This window comes from Periophthalmus magnuspinnatus, chromosome 20 (assembly GCF_009829125.3).
Source record: "Periophthalmus magnuspinnatus isolate fPerMag1 chromosome 20, fPerMag1.2.pri, whole genome shotgun sequence".
Lineage (NCBI taxonomy): Eukaryota > Metazoa > Chordata > Actinopteri > Gobiiformes > Gobiidae > Periophthalmus > Periophthalmus magnuspinnatus.
Genome location: NC_047145.1, coordinates 10956656 through 10976765, shown reverse-complemented (window position 1 = coordinate 10976765; position 20110 = coordinate 10956656). Strand labels below are relative to the sequence as shown.

The 20110-nt window shown below is 38.6% G+C and overlaps 1 protein-coding gene across 1 annotated transcript in view; it reads right to left on the bottom strand.

The window, feature by feature from the left end:
• gli3 (GLI family zinc finger 3) overlaps positions 1-20110 on the bottom strand; it is a 132347-nt gene that overhangs the window by 15749 nt on the left and 96488 nt on the right. The window contains exons 7-10 of the mRNA XM_033985981.2: positions 14343-14544; positions 7750-7969; positions 4846-4959; positions 3767-3907 (exon numbers count right to left, since the gene is read on the bottom strand). Coding sequence (XP_033841872.1) covers positions 3767-3907; positions 4846-4959; positions 7750-7969; positions 14343-14544 — 677 coding nt within the window. The remainder of the gene's footprint in view (positions 1-3766; positions 3908-4845; positions 4960-7749; positions 7970-14342; positions 14545-20110) is intronic.

Genomic DNA, 20110 nt, shown 5'->3' with positions numbered 1-20110 from the left:
TTGCATTGTTTCTCAAAAATATTCTCTCAAAAAGTTATAATAATGAAATAACAAGGATGATCTGATGATTGATTTTCTTAAGAACACCAATGAATTTCATAACATGAACCTTACAATTCCATCAACTGTACACTAATAATTATAAGACTTCCCATATTGCCAACATTGCTCCATCCCTATAAGATACTATATATGTTAGAATGGACATTGTCTAGTTAGCTCGGCCACCTGGTGTGACTTCCATGCCTTTCTCTTCCTCAAACAGCCCTCTCCCTCCACTGCTACACCATCCCGCTGCCAGAAACAGGACCAGGAAGTTGTCAAGATCTTCAACCTTTGAGCCGAGCCCTTCAAACGCGGGAGGCAGCCCATTCCGAGCACAGGATATCAATTATAGATAGGGGTTACCACCGCAGCGGAGGATTGCCATGTCAGGGCGCTGAGCAGACAGCTGTGAGGAGTTTTATCAGATGTGCACTGATGGCTGTTTCACGTGCACGCCAAACCCAGTGCACGATAGGTTAGATTTGACCCTATTGTTGGGATCATATAAACATATAAGTGTGTTTTTTAAGTCCAAGTCTACCCACAGCAGGTTAATAGAACATTTGAGAGTAAGTTGTGGTAAGTGTGATATTAGTGAATTGACGTACTTGTATTTTTAGGTGTTGTTATTATTGGACAATTGATAAAATCAGTTGACAGTTCAAGGTTATGATAGCATTTGGAGAAAGTTGTGATAAAAATATAAATTTATGTGTGACACAAATCAGCAAAGTCAAAAGAACACAAAATAACTAGTAGTAGGGGTGTCAAGATTATAATAACTATTCAGGTCACAATATGATCACAAAAACTAAATAATTATAATAATCATAAACAAGAAGACGGTATATTCCCTCTTTTAACCAGGGGTGGTTCAATGTAGAGACGGTTTCAACGGTAATCATCAGGACAATGTTTTTGCGACCAACACGTTTCGAATTAGCCAATTTTAGAGGCAAAATTTTGTTATTTCAATTCAGTCTAATATTTTCAAAAAGTGAATCTAAATGTGAAGTGATTTTTATTTGGCTGTTTATGTTACATTAATTTTACTTCATCATTCGGAAAGATAGATTTTTATATTTTTATATTAGTCACATTTTTTATGAATGCTATTGTATTAGACCAGACATGGGCAAACTACGGCTCAGGGGCCACACACGGCCCTTTGAGCTTATTAATCCGGCCCACCGAACGTGACTAAATTATACTAAAATAAGTGGAAACCTTGTTAAAAGTTTTTCTGCTGTATTTATCTAACACCCAAAAAACAAAAGCCCAAAATCACAACAGCAGTCGCCTCTTAGGGCTGAACATGAGAATTAATTTAACCAACAAAAAGCTAGAAAATCAACAGTGAAAGAGAAACAAACAAGCAAATTAATCAACAGAAAACAAGCAAATGGAGAAGTGTCCCAGAACATCCTCTGTCTTTAGACCCTCCTTCTCGGCAAGGAAAAACAAAAAAGAAAATATATGAATGCATTTGGAAAACAATTTGTATAATAAGTCTTGCGTTTTCATGGTTTGCTACATGTTACAGGCCCAATTTCTACTGTAATATATACAAATTTTAGATCCCGCTGTGGCCCGTGAGTCGAAAAGTTTGCCCACCCCTGTATTAGACAATGGGAATGAAACATGAAACAACAGTAATCACAACTGTATTATATTGTCATTAGATTTGCATTCATGGAAAAGATTCTGTGAATGGAATTCCGTTCATGGTGAAACTTTTAACTTGTCCTAAAGCATTAATAGTTGAAAGACCAAAAGACCAAACAAGTAATTACTAAACTACAACTAATACCATCTAAATACACACTTCCAGACTTTTTTTAATTTTGATAGTTGCAATTATTCATATTGCTCTGGAAGAAAGTTCACAAAATCAAATACATGCTTTTTTTGTTTCAGCTAGTTTACTGCCTGATGAATGAAATGAATGAAAGGGGGTATTTTACTATACTTTGTCAACTTCAAGTATTAGGTCACACGCAAAACAAGCCATTCATGATCCACAGAGAGTACGTAACTATTAGCAATAGCGTATTTAACCACAGTAGAGGTGACACGGCCATAATGTCATTAATATTTAGCTTTAGCCTGCACCCCGGGGCTCTGTATGATGAGGGCTATACATCTTTGTGCTGGTGTGAGACTTGTGATAACAGACAGGAGGAGGGCCAGTCCGCTGTACAACATTAGCCCCACATGCTAGCTCTGGGAGGCAGGCTTAAACCACAGTTAGCTGCCGCGTGCTACTCTCCAGCTTTTGAGCCCATTACTGCAGTGTGTGGATCCAATCAGGAATCCAGCTGCTGTATCAGTCACTGCCAGTGGCTCTAGAGTACAGGCCCCAGACACAGCCGGGCCAGATAGGGGCATGGTTTGGTCTGGTAGAGGTTATTTATAAGGATGGGTTTTGCATGGGCTCCAATATCGGTAATATTGACAGATATCAGTATTCACAATATAATTTAGGTGATATTTGGTACAGATATTTTGTGTACTTCTACGTTTGTTCACAGTGTATCAGATTTGTCTTTTTGAGAGTGGAAATAGAAGAGCAGTTTCGCTAAAAATATGATTGTATGTTCTCACAATCATGCTACAAATTAGATTACCCTATATTTTAAGCCTGTCATGATAATTACTATATCAAATAATCATTCAATATATAAAAGCTGGAACATATGTCACGTGCACATTTTCTTTGAGTTTTTTTGTAGTGCCATAAGACTAGAGCAGTTGAGGGCCAGTTGAGGGTTCCATTCCTCTTTATTGAAGCTCATCAATATTGTACATTAACATTTTTTTGCTAATCCTACTTGAAGCTTATTGTGTTGGTGGAAGAAATTTGTTTCAGTATTATCATTTATTGCCTATAATTTTGTCATGATGCCTGTTTGTTGCTGCCCTCCTGTACTCTCTCTCCCCCTCCCTCACCTGTCTGTCTGGAGCTGGGCGGAGTCTCTGACTCCTTCTGCACGCACCTGGAGCGCATCAGCGCAATCACCCTCACCTGCTGTGGTGTATAAGAAGACTCGGCAGACTACACTCGGAGCCAGACCATCTGCGTGTAAAACGTGAATGTTCCAGCTCTGTTTTTTGCATCCCTGTTACCCGCCTGCTTGCTCTCATTTTGGATTTTGCCACTTTTCCAGATTCCTGCCCTCGCCCGCTCCTGCCTCTGCACTCCGGTACAGTCATCTCTCTCTGCCTTGCCTGTCTGGGTCTCCGGTGTCCTGCCTGCTTCTTACCCTGGGTCCCACTCTTTGGACTACGCCGGCCCTGTCTGTCCTGGTCTCGTCCCCGCTCCCGTCTTCACTCCGGTCCCGGCTTCCCGGTCCCGGCTTCCCGTTCCCGACCCGCTCTCCGTCCGTCCTGCCTGCCTCCCGCTTCCTCGTGTGTGTCGTATGAACTATTTAAGACTGTGATTCACAACCTTGTAAATAAACATTGTCAACCTGCTCTGAGTCCGCATAATTTGGTCCTAACCCGCACCGTTACGACAAATTTCTTCAGCAATATATCATTTGTTTTGAAGTAAATCTGTGAACTTAACATCAATGTGTCCTGCATGTAAACTATAAAATATCAGTTATCAACCACAACAGCAAGAAGAGTATTTGATATCGGTATCAGCTCAAAAAAAATAAATAAATAAATTTTGAATCCATATGGGACCATTCTTAGTTATCTGGTAGCATGGACTCACTTGGACTAGCTGGTCTTGTGTGTCAAACTCGCGACAGCAGTTCTCCCAGTGACAGTTGGTCTCGTAGACCACCTCCGGCTCCTGTTTGCTCTCGTCCTTGTCCCCTTCCTCCTTCACCAGAGTCATGCCATCAGGATGGTCCTACATGAAGAAGATGAAAAAGCAAAAGCATTTTATAGAAAAGTAAAAGAAAACTGTATTGCCTTAAATGTAGGGTAAGTAAATTGTAGTACTTGGCAGTGAGCTTCAGAAATTTGGGATTTTGGAAAAATCAGTAAATGGGGGGGAAAAAGGGTATTGTTATTTTCAGAATGCACAGTTTTACTTTAGAAGTAGGAAAACTTTAAAGCCCAAGAATGTAACTTTTTTTTGTGCCTAAAATAGACTAAATAGATAAAATAAAGGCATGTATTTTATTATGAATGTGTTCATTGCATTAAAAAACATAAACATGTATCCTTACTCTGAGTGGGCTTGCATTTCCACAAACCTGATTCATATTTGGCCTAGAGGAGGGCCTCCTCTTGCTTGTTTCCAATTCAAAGATTGCCCCTTTGACTATAATATTCCACAGTATGGTGTTAAAACCCATCTATCTCTATGGAGAATATTCTGAAGTATGGTTTCTTTCCACCCCCCTAAAGTTCCATATTATCAGTCCATGTCTACCTACCTTTGTCACTGCGAGATAGGACCAGAGCTTTGGCAGAGGTATTTGGTCATTTTGTGAGTTTGTGTATATAATTATTATACACATAGTATTCTTATTATAATAAGCCAGTATATAATATTCATAAAAATTCATTCATTAAAATTTGTATTTTATTTTCAAACATACATACAGCATACACACAAACACATTTCTGTAGCACAGTTCATTCATTTTTCCTGTCACTTACATGTTTCTGATTAAAAAACAATTTCCTAGTGTTTCAAAAATCAATGGGCTGGCTGTTTCACTCGGGAGGTCGCGTGGGATAAGGAAACCACTGCGCTTACTCATATGGTTTGTTTTTGTGAGTGTAGAACTTGAATAGACAGCCTTTCTGCTCTGTGTTGATGGGACCAGACAGCCTCACCTGGACACTGAGCACGCCAGGGCTGGGCAGCTGCTCTTCAGGCTTGAGTTTGGAGCGCTTGTGGTGCATGGGGTCTCCGGTGCTGCTCACGGCCGATTCACTGGTTGGTTTGGTCTGCGGGAAATAAAGCAATAATACAGTGATGTTAAAGTGTGTAGGGCGTTGCATCATAATATTGTCCACTGTATATAACTTGGTCATATATACAGCGCGTTGCTAACACCATGGGCTTGAATGTGTAACATATCATAGTACTTTGACACGTTCATACACTAGCGTACATAGACAATGATGCAAAAAATACGTATTTATTGGTAGGTATTAAAGATCTTTCTTAAATTTTTCACTATGTGTGAATTTTCTGCTTGTTTCCATGGAAATATTTGGTCTCTTTTGGGTCTATCAGTGGAAAATTGACTCTATTCACAATATATATATATATATAAAATATCTGAAACTGAATAAACATAAGATAGATAAGTTTGATATAAATTTTGCACTGTTGCCCTAGCAATTAACAACTCAGACAGAGTAGAGGAAAAGTTACATAGCATATCTTTGAATATATATACCTTTTACCTTTTTTATATATACATTTTGAGGTTTGATTTGCAAGTTAATTATCCAGTCAGAAAGCAGAATGAGCTCCTCTCTTTGGTAGATAGAATGGATTTCTTTACGAATGCAGCGATCCAATACTGAGGCTTCCAAATATCAGTTCAACCATTATCCTGATTGGGCATATAAAGACTAGTAATAGTAAGACTATTTACTTGTTGTAGTCGGCCCAGAAAGTCTTATAATGTTTGATCTTTTATTTCTACAAAGTTGTTCAGTAGTTACTTGAGAGATAAATAACAGCTACTGATTTAGATCAGTTTTGTCGTATGTATGTATGTAATAAATGCTGTTTTCAGTCTCTGCACTGACACCGATATCAACCTATACAGTTGTTGGAGAACCACTACTTTTTTGGTCCCACTATGATTTAAGAAACCAGTCTTATTCCTTCCCTTCACATGTATTTATAAGTTAATCTCTGAACCTGATTAAAAATACATGTATTTTTAAAAGTCGCTGGATCATTTCCCTAATCAGCTAGGGAAAACAACAATGGTTAAATGTAATGATTTTGTATGCTTGTATGTGTGAAGCAGGCTCTAGGGTGCTAATGAAAAACTATTCAATCCACCGTGTTGCATTAGCAGGGCCAATTACTGAAATTAAAATGCACTTATGAAACGATTCAATGAGCCATTCAAAGGCAGAGTGACCTGGCTGTGGCCTGGACTCAATCTGGCCTAAGGGGGAAAAATTACTTGACAATATGAGGTTGTCCTCAACTTTAAAAGAATGGGCAGAGAATTTTTAGCAAAGAATTTTTAAGAATAATTTCAATATATTTTTTGCAACTTTTATAATTTACCAGTCTACATTGAAAATACTCCAAATCTGTGATGAACTGAGAAACCACTTCATATAGTATTTTCTTACAACCAGGACTAGACAAAGTAGACTAAACTGAACTAATAGGGTTTAAAACATGACTAAACCTGGACTAAATCATGACTAAACAGGTTGTAAACTTATGAACCAAACACATATTTAGATCACCATGTTACCTTTTATTGTTTTGAAATTGCTATATTCCCTGAAAACAACATATTAACGTTGAAAACAACATATTAACATTGTTTTCAAGTTTCCCCTCTCTTTGATTCCCGCACTCCCTATTCAGAGCACTAGCATGTTAAAATCGGCGTGCATTCCACTAATGAAACTGCTCCACATCACATCAGGTGAAGTTGGGTGATCTAGGCTTGTGGACTGAGCATTGGATAGGATCGTACTAGTAAATTACTCAAACAAGCATGGATAACATATAAAACCTCTTCAGGCATGTTTTTGATGAGGAAACATTATAACATGGTAGAAAGCTCCATAAAGTCAATTTTGCCTGACCCTGACTGAGTAGCACAAGAAATAGTTTGAAAACCAGCCACTCCGGGAAACTTTGTAGTGTAGTTTGTGCAATTGTGTTCATTTATTTTGCATTCTGCTGTATGGAGGAAAAGTTTCATGTTACATTTTAAACTTTGATATTTCTATATAAATTTTGCCTATGTTTGCACTCATATTTTATCATACGCACTTAAGCTGTGCCCCAAAGCAATATCCCTTTTATCCAGGAGAGGAAAGAGGCAATTTCCGAGTGCACAATTTAAATCAGGAGTTCCAGCTTGGAGGACTGGTAATAAACACGGAATATTTACTTCAAATGTGGGCCCGCACATACAGTTAGGGTTGCGGAGGGGACGCGCCAGCCCCTTTGGATCCATCTATCCATGTCAATATTGGCTCACTATATCCTTGTTCCCTGTCTTGTGATTAATGGAGGCAGCGCTGGGATTCTATGCTAACAAGCCCCTAGTTGTTTGCAGCAGGCACGTCATTGGCAGCCTAAAAACAGTAAGACAACAGGAGTAGGAGCGAGGTCCCAAGAGAGGGGCGCTCCGAGGGGGGGGTCCTGCCTGTATATACTAGTATACTTTGGCTGGGTGGGGCTGGCACACGACAAGCACATCTATTACACAGTGTTAATTTTGACAAGAAATTCAATGTAGTTTTTGCTTCTTTTGTTTTTTTTACTAATACAACTATTATTATACTATATATACACATTTAAAACAAAAGGTAACATGGTGATCTAAATGTTACGCCATAGAAGTGTAATGCCCCCTCTTTAATGAAAAAAAACAAAAAACAAATTTAAAGCAGTGCACTTTTGTGCAGTTAGAGAACCTTATTATTATTGCAATATATTGAGTATGTTGTGACATTGTCTCAGTCAGTCAGTTTTAGTCAGCAAAAATATGACAAAAACTATGATAAAAGCATAGTCACCTGAGAGGAGTCGTTGGAGAGGGCAGAGCGTTCACTGGCGCTCAGGCCCGGTGGTGGGATGCCTGGTACGGGGCGCTGCGTGGCGAAAGCGGGGGTGGGGTGGATGAGAGGGGGGCTGTGGCCGAAAGCGGAGCCCACGATGCCCGGCTGTCTGCTCATGAGCTGCTGGTGGACGTGCAGGGCCACAGGGGTGGGGGGATAGGCGAAGCTCAGGGCTGGACTGGAACAACAGGAGAGTAAAGGTATGTTTAGTAATGATACTTACACTGCCTGGCCAAAAAAAAGTCGCCACCAAAAAAAAAGGTCACACTTTAATATTTCGTTGGACCGCCTTTAGCTTTGATTACGGCACACATTCACTGTGGCATTGTTTCAATAAGCTTCTGCAATGTCACAAGATTTATTTTTCATCCAGTGCTGCATTAATTTTTCACCAAGATCTTACATTGATGATGGTAGAGTCTGACCACTGCACAAAGCCTTCTCCGGCACATCCCGAAGATTCTCAATGGGGTTAAGGTCTGGACTCTGTGGTGGACAATCCATGTATGAAAATGATGTCTCATGCTCCCTGAACCACTCTTTCTCAATTTGAGCCTGATGAATCTTGGTATTGTCATCTTGGAATATGTCTGTGCCATCAGGGAAGAAGAAATCCATTGATGGTCATTCAGTATATTGAGGCAATCAGCTGACCTCTTTCTTTGATCACATACTGTTGCTGAACCTAGACCTGACTCGTACCTATAAACTTGTACCTATTTGCTAAGTTAAATCCAGGTGGCGACTTTTTTTGGCCAGGCAGTGTATCTAAGTGCACTGGAATGTACATAGTGTTGCAGATGTGAGACAGGCCTCTGCCCTGACAATGTTTAAAGTGGGACTTAACACCTAAACTCCACCCATAACCAGATTTCAAATAGAGCTGCTAAACTTGAACAGTACGTGGGCGACTAAAGAAAAGAGTGTGGGTGGAGGAGGAGAGGACTCTGGACAAATGAGGAACAGTGTGACTGGTCTAACTATTATGTTTTAAAACAGAATCCAATTGCAGATCCAGGAATTCAAAATGCAAAAGTTTTATTTTAACAAACAAAAAATCACAGGAGACAGTGAAAAATAAAATGTTCTTTCTCCAAGTCCAAGATGACAAAGCTTCAGGCGCAAAATCACAGAGAAAAAATAGACCCCCATAGTTTGTCCGATACTGTCTCAAATGAACTGTCACCGATGGAGTGGATTCCCAGGTTTTAAATACTGCAGAGTCTGACCAGGAACAGGCGGGCTCCAGCTAATCAGCAAGCAGCAACACTGCAGCACTAAAAAATACATATCTAGATTTTTACAATAAAAATCTAATTAGTTACAGTAAAGTATAAGTTTGCCCATCCAGAGGTTAGCCAATTCAAAACATTACATTTTTTTTCTCTGTGCGTGAAGGTCTCTCAGAAGGATGACATGGGAAATATCTCCTGGTAAGATGCTCAACTTATCAAATCGACTTAAGTATTTCTGCTATGTAAACATAATTTTAAAGTTAATATTATTAGGATTATTCATGGTTTTATTAGTTCATATTGTAATGTCTTTCTTATTCTGTAAAGTACATAAATTTGCCAGTCTACAATTGATTCTAAATATCAAATTTCGTCCATATATCGAATTGTGATCAAACTTTGCATTGACCCAAAAACCTCCGGTGACCTACTCTAGCCCTTACCCTCCCATACATCCTCTTGTCTGTGCGCGCTCCCTCTCCTGTTTAGCTAGCATTTTTTCAGCTCATGAATTTCACTCCGTATTATTTACATACTGCCAGCGCATGTACATTTACCGCCACTGTAAATCATATTACCCAAATACTGTACAACTTCAGCGTTCCGTAAATCTGTGGAAGTGCGACGAGGCAAAAAAATGGGAGAAAAGACGGTGGATAAATGGATTGTTCTGGATGGTTCTTATCCCTGAGGACGATCTGACAGGAGCTGCTGTGGTAATACTGGAACGTTGCGGCTGCCGGCTAAAGCCCTTCCGATGAATGTTGGGCTTGTTAACACACTGTGAATTATCATGTGGTTGTGTGTAAGCTACTGTGTCATTCTTCTACTGGGCAAATGATACAGGTGATAAATTATCCGCGCTGGAACGTGCAGCTTTGTAAATAAGGCTTTTCCATGGGTTTTATTTGCGTTAAAGTGTTGATTTTTTGGGACAGTGAGGATGTTTGCATGGTTTCGATGTGGTGTTAGTGGATGGTTGCAGTAATGAGTAGAGGTAAGCTGGTGAAAGATAATGTGCCATTTGAATGAATGCATTTTGTGAATCAATTGGACTTGTACTGAGTGGGTCTTGAAATCCTGTATTTTTGCTGGTTTATTTATTTATTAACGTTTACTTTTCTAGGTGGAAAAACCCATTGAGATCTAAATTTATTTTTCAAGGGTGTCTTGGGCCAAAGTGAAACTGCAGCAAAAATCATGAAAAACATTTACACATTCATACTAAAACAGAAACAGTATAAATGATTTTAAAAGGAGTAAATTTAAGAACAGAAACAATGTTCATAGGATTTTCGCTTTTTTGTTTTTTTTAAATAGAACAAAATAGAACAGTGCCACAGCTTGATTAGCTTGATTGATTAAAATAACAAAGACTTAATTCATAATGAAGAAATTATTTATTAAGAATGATTCAGGCTAATAACTATCTAATTAAAGAGTTAGGCATTAAGGTTTTAGTATTAATTAAGTAGGAGTTAGTTACTTAATTAAATATTAAAGATTCCTGTTGGCATAGGCATCAATGATACGATACCCATCCCAATGCATTTATACACCTAAAAAAAGAGTCTAGTTTAGTAGTAGTTGTTTACTAAATGTATAGTTTTATCATGTAGAAAAACAAAATGAATTGGAGTTTTATGTCCACAATACTCTGAATTTCAGAACACAATTGGTTTATGTATAACTTTTACAGCACAGTAGCTTTAGCGTAGTTGCATTAGACAGCAGAAAGTTAAGTATATAACTCAGCAATTTATTATCTATTAATATTTGATTGTAATACACATCCCTGTAATGATATCGATATTGACCAGAAGTGTGTCATAATCTGGATATAAGTTTCATTGATAAAAAAGGCTTTAAGAAGCTTTGAGGCTTCTTCAGTTGGGATCCCCACATAAACCAGTCCGTTATTAATTTGCAAGATATTTGTTCCAGATTTTTGATGTTGTGACTTGAGAAAGCTTTCCCACAGACAACAACTGTACACTCACAGTTAAGGTTTGAACTGGTGATCTTTGGGTTAATGGTGGCACAGTGGGTTGAGTGTTCAACCGTTAGCCATTCACTCCCTTAATTATGAGGCTAAATGCAAAACGGCATCGCAAACACATTTCTGTTTGTCAACGGTAGGCCGTCAGACTTGTGGTCCCGGGCGCCCCTCACTTCTGCTGGGGTCGGACTAAAAGCTGGTGAACCACAAGATAAACACTAGTCTGGAGCCCACAGTCTTTCATTCATCCCTACGCTGACGCTTCCTCCGCTGCGGCCCATACATCTGCTGATCTTATTATGAGGCCAGTGGAAATCAATGGAGCGAGACACATTTGGGGGCCCGTCTGCTTGTCATATCACTCATCAGTCTGTTTGCCGTGGCTATTTGGGCCTGACAGCGGGGACAGTGGCGAGCGCAGAGCCGTGATTGATCGGGTTCTTCTTACAGATCGCTGATCAATGAGTGTGGGTGGGGCCATGGATCTCTGCCTCTCTGTGCTCGGTCGGCACAGTGCTGTTGCTGCGGTGATGTATCGGATGATTCCGTGGAGGCGCGGGGGATGAGTGACACGAGCCGCCGGGGAGGAACGGACCGTGGGCTGCATGGGAGAGGCTCACCCACACAGAGACTACAGCACCGGTAGCGAACTTCTGAGGCAACAATGAAGCACACCTTGAAATACAATGTGTATTCAGGAATAGAAGGGGTCATTATTTGATCTACAAGATCATTTAGATATAGTCGTTTTCATATGAAAATTTTGAACAGCGAGAATACAATCTAAGACAAAAAGCTGCTAAAAGAATCAGAAGAACTGAATCGACATAATAAAAAATGCATATATAGAGAAATTTTTGTCACAAAGAAGCCGTGTGTTACGTCACAAATTTGTGAAAACTTGACAAACTGTGTAGCAGACACATTGTGGTGCTATTAACCCTCTGACACCCTTGGGGACTGTTTGTGTATATTTTGCTAACTTTTCAGTTAAAATAAGTTATGTTGCAGTTAAGAGCTGTGAAACTTTCTAAATAATGCTATTTTTAATAAAATAGCACGTTCAGCTCTCACCTCACTCATCTCATCTCTGTGCTAGAATTTTAGCCTAGGTTGGTACCCTTCAGACCAAAGGTGCCCCATTGACTTCCATTATAAACTCAATTTTTCAGCCTGCTGTAATAAAAAAAACACATTATATAATGTGATATCATGAAATACCATGTCAACCTAAGCTTCTGGGTTGAAAATGGAATATTTTGATATTTTTCATGAAGTGACCCCTTTGGACCTCCAGGGGCCCTTATGGTATTTTATATGGAAGTTATCATGAAGCTCTCCTGTTCTATTGCTCGGTGTAACAGCAAAATACATGATTGGGACTGGATTGTCTGGATGTGTTGGTGAGGAGTCAGGGGTGTAGGGTGAACATGTTTGAAATCATATTTGTGTGTAAGTGTAAAAATGAGCATGTTGATAAAATGTTCACATAAATCCATCAAAAAAAAAAAAAGGGAAATTTGACCTGGAATATTGCTTTCAGACGCAACTTTTGACAAGGGAGTTATAAGAGCAACTTTCAGTTTGACCTCTTTCAGGTCTTGAGTAATGCTCAACAGAACACTAAAGATCATGGGTGCATGAACTATGGCCCGGGGGCCACAGCCTTCTTGCTGGATTTGCCCTTGCTGTACTATTATTTTTGTGATGCATATGTTATAAAGAATATCCAATCATAACCTCAAAATCCAATATTTTTGTATGAAGTAGGCTTGAACCTACATCGGAGTAAAGGTGTGATATTAGAATGCTCCGCAGTCAAACCTGTTTCAGGTGGCTTTGTTTGTATTGACTTTGAGGTCAAAACAAGCCTCACTCTGCTCCTTTAATCTCATAACTTTAAATCTAGCCAGTCCTACATGCTCTTTTTTGTTTATAGTTCCTTTTAAACTCAAATCAAACCTCCACATTTCATTGGTTGCCTTTTGTAAAAATGCAGTATTAATGTTTTTGGCATCTAAAAAAGTAGACTTTTGGAGTTCAGCTCTATTGTAAAAGTTGCCTATTGTCAAAAGTTTGATACAGCCTACAGTATTTTTCATTCTGACCGGACCTTTTGTTTTAAGATACAACTCTCTCTTACCTTCCTCTATAAATCACATTACAGAGCAGCACAATGTAAATGTCATGCATTTCCCTGGCTAAGCATACAGCAGATGGAAATTATATAGAATTTTTTTTTACTTTATTTACCATGATTTGATTATTTTTCAATGTTATTTGGGGCAACAGTGGCACAGTGCTTAGAGCACTGAGGTCAGAGGATTGATTACCGCTCAAACCAGGTTCAGTCGTTGTGTCCTTAGGCAAAACACTTCACCTACATTGCTAATTATAGAGTGGTGATTAGAAAGCAGTTGCGCAGAATGGCAGCCTCATGTCTGTCAGTCTACCCCAGGGCAGCTATGGCTACAGAAGTAGCTTACCATGTGGAGTGAATGAATTATGATATTGGTGTAGCACTTTGAGAATCTTTGACAAGTTTAAGGCATTATTATTTATTATTTGCATTAATTGGCACATCCCTACACTAGACAAAGAATTATTACACTTAAAGGAGTAAAAGTGGGGTTTGCAAAGATAACTGTCAGTTACAGAGACATATAGAAAATCAATTACCATCATATTGCCTTGGGGGAAATATCACTTCGACCTATTATTGGAACCTAAGCTCACAAATCTAACTCGGAAAAATCAATATGAGCATCCAATTGACAGACATAAATACACAGTTTAAATTTTATGAGTTTAATGACTTACACGGACTTGCATTATGTATTCAAGACAGTGAGTATACATGGCTTTGTTACAATAAGATGTCCATGTGATTGGTAGGCCCTGTCACAATAATTACTATTTATATTTTTACTTGTGAAAAATATTTTGTGATTCAGTATCTGTTTATGAACATTTAGGCCCATTTTTGGTCAGCCAACTATCTCCTGACTCTAGCACACCAACATGTCAGCAGCAGTAGGGTCTGGCATTATTAGCGGACACTGACATTTTACTTATTATTTGTATACTGTTCATAATTTTAAGCACAATTGTAACATTCACTTACAAAAAAGTACAACAGAACGGAACTGTGCTATTTGATTATTATTTAAAACATACTTTTAAATGTTAATGTTATGCTCTCTAGTCCTATAATGTTTAAGTGAGAAGGGCAGGCAAAATGATGATTAATTTCCAGTTATGTTGCTGTGGATGCGTAAACTAGCATGTATTATAAACTCAAAGTACAGTAGCCGTACCTGATGGCGCCTGCGGAGAGGTGTCCATAGGAGCCGCTGGTGGAGGAGCTGGAGCGTGAGTGGTTGAGCATGGTGACCAGGGAGTTGGGTGAGTTCCGGATCATTGTCTGCAGGTCGAAGCTGTGCTCAGACAGGGGCGAGATGGGCAGGGGCCGCTTCCTGCTGGGCCGTGATGGAAGCCGAGGACTGGGGAAACGCGAGCCTGCGGAGAGGGTGGAGAGAGGGTGGAGAGGAGAGAAGTTAGTGTGCTTAAAATGCAGGCCTGATTTGCTCTGAAAAAGTGCAAAAATGTGGCTTTTGTGTAAGGCAGTGCATGGAGCAAAATGATCAACATTAAGGGGGGACGTTTAGCTGTATTGTGACTAGAATTATTACAATGTTCAGATTTCAAACTCAATTTTGATACTAAGGAAAAGGCTAGATAAAGATTTCAACCACAATGACAAAAAGTGATAGACAATAGAATGCAATTATCAACGCAAAATGACCATAATTTCATGAATATTATCACACACTGCAAAATGTATGTGTGTTAAGTGTTAAGTTAAAATGAATAATTTTCAATTCAGTCATTTTATTGTATTTAACTGCTAATGTTAATGATGAACTCATAGTCTTATAATGTAATTGTAATGAAATGTGTATTTTAATGTGTGTTCACCTGCCCAGGGACTGGAAATGGAAAGTAGCAGTAGCTAAATCTGGTACAAACCATCTTTTCTTTTGTAAGATTAATGAATTTGTTTATGATCCTGACAAATGAAGAAAGAAACAAAGTTAAATTAAGAACATTTTACTTTATTTGAGTAGATACAAATTGCCAAGTAAAATTATGTAGTAATGGAATAAGTGTGCTCTTCTTAATTCAAGCAATTAATTCAGATTTGGTTTCTTGTTTTGAAGTGCAAAGAGTTGTTTTTCTTATCTTAAGTGGTACAAGTTGAATTTTCTTATTTTAAGTCCATTGGTCTAGTTTTTACTTTTTTAAATGCCGTGTTAGTATTTTTGCCAACCCTAATTGTGACTTAAAAAAAAACATTATTTAACTAATATAATTAATATATATGTATGGAACAAGTACAAGAGTATCTCTGACTAAAAACCTAGTTCACATGACCTTTGAAACTGGAAAACTCTTGGATGAATGAGGGATTACATAGACTTTCTCCTTCATTTTCCTTTTGGCAATATGGAGTGAACCATTTTGGAAGACCAAATTTGAAGGAAAGTTATTGTCAATATGATGTTAACAAATAGATGCTTTTTGGTGGTGGAAATGTCAGGTCAGAAATGGTCTGAAATCTGCCTCAACCTGAAATTGGTATAAGTACTGATACTTATGTTTTTTAACAAGCCTCAAAATGCTTTGTAATAGAGCATCTCAGTGTCACAGTGAGAGTGCTCTGGCCTTTTGCTGTTCATAGAAAGTGTAAGGACTTTCAGATGTGTATTTGGAGTTGAAACCATCGCTTTTATACCTTTTCTTAAGCAGGCAACCTCAACAACTATAACTTAAAATGCATATGACAGGTTTGACTACTAATTTCAGAAACATGTAGTTAACATAATACAATTTAAGATCTATTAAACTGAACTAAAACTGTTCTTGTCTAGTTTTACATAGTTTGACCATTTTGGAATTGACTTCCTGGTTTGGCATGCAGTAGATACCGATAGCAGCAGATGATTGTATCAAATGTATGTTTAAACAGCCAGGAAACTGTGTTCCTCGCATACAAATTTGCCGCCTTATCTTGGATAGGAATTTTGTACATTGATGAGATAAAGGAATTCCTTTTTAGAACACAGTATTACTGTATTTTTTTTTTTTTTTTTTTTTTTTTACTTTTTTCCACAAACTGTGATTGACTGATTGAATTAATTAAATATTTGCCATAGGTACCATTTGTTAATTGTAGTAGCATGAGAGTTGAAGAGCAGAGGCATGACGCTGGAGTTCTAATGCAGAAGAAGTTTATTTACCATCTGTACTGGACCTGGGACCAGGAGACATTAACACTCAGCACACTGTGATAGTGCTGTCCATTCTAGTCTACTGCAGTCCAGACTGGCTATGCTTCCTTGGCTATGGTAGGGAGTATTATACCGCTGATGACGTAGGCCGAGATAGCAAGGACTGAGCTGGCAGTGAGTGCCCTCAGTACAACCCAGCAGTTTCTCTATCACTATCCATATAAAAGTTGTAATCATTAGAAAAAACATGAAAACTATCATATGCATCAGAGAGGAAGTATTATAGTTAAAATTGTTCCCTCATCAAAAACATGCCTGAAGAAGTTTTAAATGTCATCCGTGCATGTTTCAATAACTGAGCGATCTCTTCCAGGCCCTATTCAATCCCTCACGATTAGCTGTAAGATTTTGTAGCATGATACAAAACACTCTACACAACAGCTTGACAAACATGATGTGATGTCCAGCAGTTTCATTAGCGATATGATAGCGCTCTGAAGTGGGAGTGACTTTGCGCAGAGAGCAAAGGTGGGGGTACACTCAAGGCATCAAAAACAAGTGAAACCTATAAAACGTGTTAATATGCTATTTTCTGCAAATATAATATTTTAACAATAAAAGGTAACATGGTGATCTAGATGTCATGTGCTAGCAGTTAATGCTCCACAGAAGTAAACTACTCCCTCTTTAAGCATTATAATAAGGTTAAAAGCTTCTAAAGGTACATTTAGCTTGTCATACCTCCTTTAACCCGCCGTAACCCTCCCAGATGACACTTTTGTCACTCAGCAGACAAAGCACTCGTCTGAATGCGTGCTCGCCTGTCACTTGATGCTCTGTTTGCGTTCCAACCCACAGCAAACATGCCTTTTATGTTGAAGAAATGCTTCGACTCTGTATGGTAATATTTCATCCAGTCCAATTCGACTTCTCATTCAAATGCAATCAGTGTTGACTGGAAATACTGAAGGGGCTTGTTCAAAAGGTACAAGGCGTAAATGGCGTACAAAGAGCCACGGGTGGAGATTAAAACGTGACTTTTGTTGTCTTTTCACATGGAGATGTCACAAACAAGACAGTGAAGAACAGAGCGAAAGAACTGATCGAAAGGAGGGAAGTACTAAAAGGGATGTCGCGCTTTATGCTTGAACTGACATTGTGACTCAAGACTTGAAAATAATAAAACATTTGGAGTTATTTCATGAAAGGGTAACAAAACCAGCTTACACGGGCCCGGTAACACTCCCTCCCTCCTCCCCTTCTCCCCTCCTCCGTATTTTCGTCCCCCACAATCCATCCATCTCAATGCTCCATCTCGCGCTTGACACATCCAACGATTACAGAGCGCTGCATTCACATGGTAATCAGCGCGTGTGGATGAGTGTGTGAGAGAGGGAGAAAGGGAGGGAAAGAGAGAAAAAGAGGAGCATTCTGGTAGGAGCAGGCCGCAGTGTTAGATATGGCTCAGTAGAAGGCATTGCAGTGCTTACTTTGTCACCGTATGAAGAATCTGTTGTTTAAATCCACCCGAACAACTTTGAAATACAGTGCTATGGTGACATAATTTTTTACTGATGAATCCATTGTCTTTTCCCTACCCTAAAATTTCACTGAAGTTCTTTGAGAAGAAGGGGTTTTTTTTGTGAAAAGATGTTATTGTAATGAGAAATGAATAAAAAAAAATGTTTGAATAACTAATAAGCATTCATAAAAGTTGTGTAACTTTATTTCAGTGATCTTATGTTGATGAAAGTATTTTCAAATGTTATTTGTATTAATAAAAACAGGAATCATTCTACAAAACAGTATGTGAATTTTGTTCTATGAAACAGAATCTTACCAAAGGGCTGAATTAACTTATAAAAGTAAATTTTTTCTCACAAATATGGTCATTAAAATATGTAAAATATATACTGTGAAGATAAAGCAACAATTATTTGAGTATTACTGTATGAATTAACATGAGAGAATGGTAAAATGTAAACTGCTGAACTAAAACAATAATCTCTTGCATTTCTATATTAGAACAAGTATACCACATAAACTAATATGTACGCATAGACCACTAAGGAACCTACCTGGACGACTGAGGAATTACACACCACATGGTAATATAAAAGAAAGTACTACAATTAATGCTGAAAATGACATTCTATTGTCTAAAGAAAGAGTGTATTTTATTATCATCGTGGTATTGGAATCGGTATTGAGTTTCTGAGTATCGAAATCAAGTCTGAAATTTTTGCTTCTTAAGAACACTGTGCACCCCTGTTTCACACGCGCTGCATCACCTGATTGTGAGGGACAACTTCCACTTTGGTGAATTAGGAGAGGAGGCTGAGCGGAGAACTGTCCCAGCCCTGCCTGTCCTCGCGGGAGTGGTGTTTATTAATGCACGGCCCAAATGATAAATCGGCCAACCAGGGAGAGCGGGGCAGAGGCTTGGAGGCAGCGGGCTCACGTCCCTCTAATTTCCTCTTGATTTATGGATGGGACGGATACTTACACGCCGCGTCATTAATTCTCGTGGCCAGGGAGGGTTGAGGCACGGCCCGACTGAAAAGGAGCGCTAAAACTGGGGCTGAAGCGTCGGCGGCTCACCTGAGGGCCACCGGAGAGGGACGCGATCACAGGGGAGGCATGTATGTAAGGTTGTCATGCAAGTGCTGTTTAAAGCTACGGCGCACGACTATGGAGGACATTTTTATGTTTTTTTGTTTGTTTTTTTTAAGAATAGGGTTTATGTAATGTTATAAAAAATTGAGATTGAAAGATTTCTATGACACATTTTCTGGAACACATTTAAGACAAGAATAATGTGGATCAATATTTATCACTTTTATTTTTAAAATGTCTATAAACGTTGCAGCCTCACTAATTCTAGTGGCACAACCTATGTTTGAAATTGTCAATTATATCCAGGCCTGTACAAAACTATTATTTGTTCGTTGAGAAAAAGGAGGAACAATACCTCAGATGAAAACAGCTTCTGCCTGACTAAATACATTCTCATCAAATGCAATCAACACATTCTTGAACTTGAATGTATCTCTGAACAAAATATTTTTTTTTATCGTAAGATGTCACTGTACATAGTTACTTGTAAAAACATGTTCTGAAATTGATGAACTGCAATTCTAACTGTAATGCAATATTTTCTTGCCATAATCGTGACGCTCTAGCTCTGTCTTTCTATTAAAGCAAAAGGCCTACATGGTTTGGTCTTCATTGTACAAGACTTGAAGTTAGCTTACCAATCACCTACACATATTAGCAGAGAAGTCACAGCAGAGTTAGAAAGGACTAATAAAGCTTTAATAGTGAGCCGAATGTTGAGATCTATGCTGCTGTGGCTATAATTAGGCAGCAAGACATTGCACAATAACCTATTTAAGCACAAATAGGCAGGATAGGCCCATTGTTCCATTAGCAAAGCACTCTACGAAGCTAATTACTGCGATATGAAACAGACTCGAATAGCCGCTATAGCTCAGATTAGCATCGACTCTTGATAGGCTTGCTCTACACAGCTTTTAAGTGTTAATTTTTCTAGTGTGAAAAACACAAAGACTTGTGTTTGACTTATTACCAACAATGATCACAGATTCTTTTTTGAGAGCAGAGCGTTGCATCTCCACTTAAATTTTGTCCCTAATTGTTTTGTTTTAGTCCATTCATCTTAAAAAAATGACGGATCGCTCCAATGATGAATGGTGGTACAATCCTATCCCCACTTAATAGCAATTAATTTTCTGATAGCCGCTCAAGTTTGGCTAGTTTTAATTAGTTTGTTC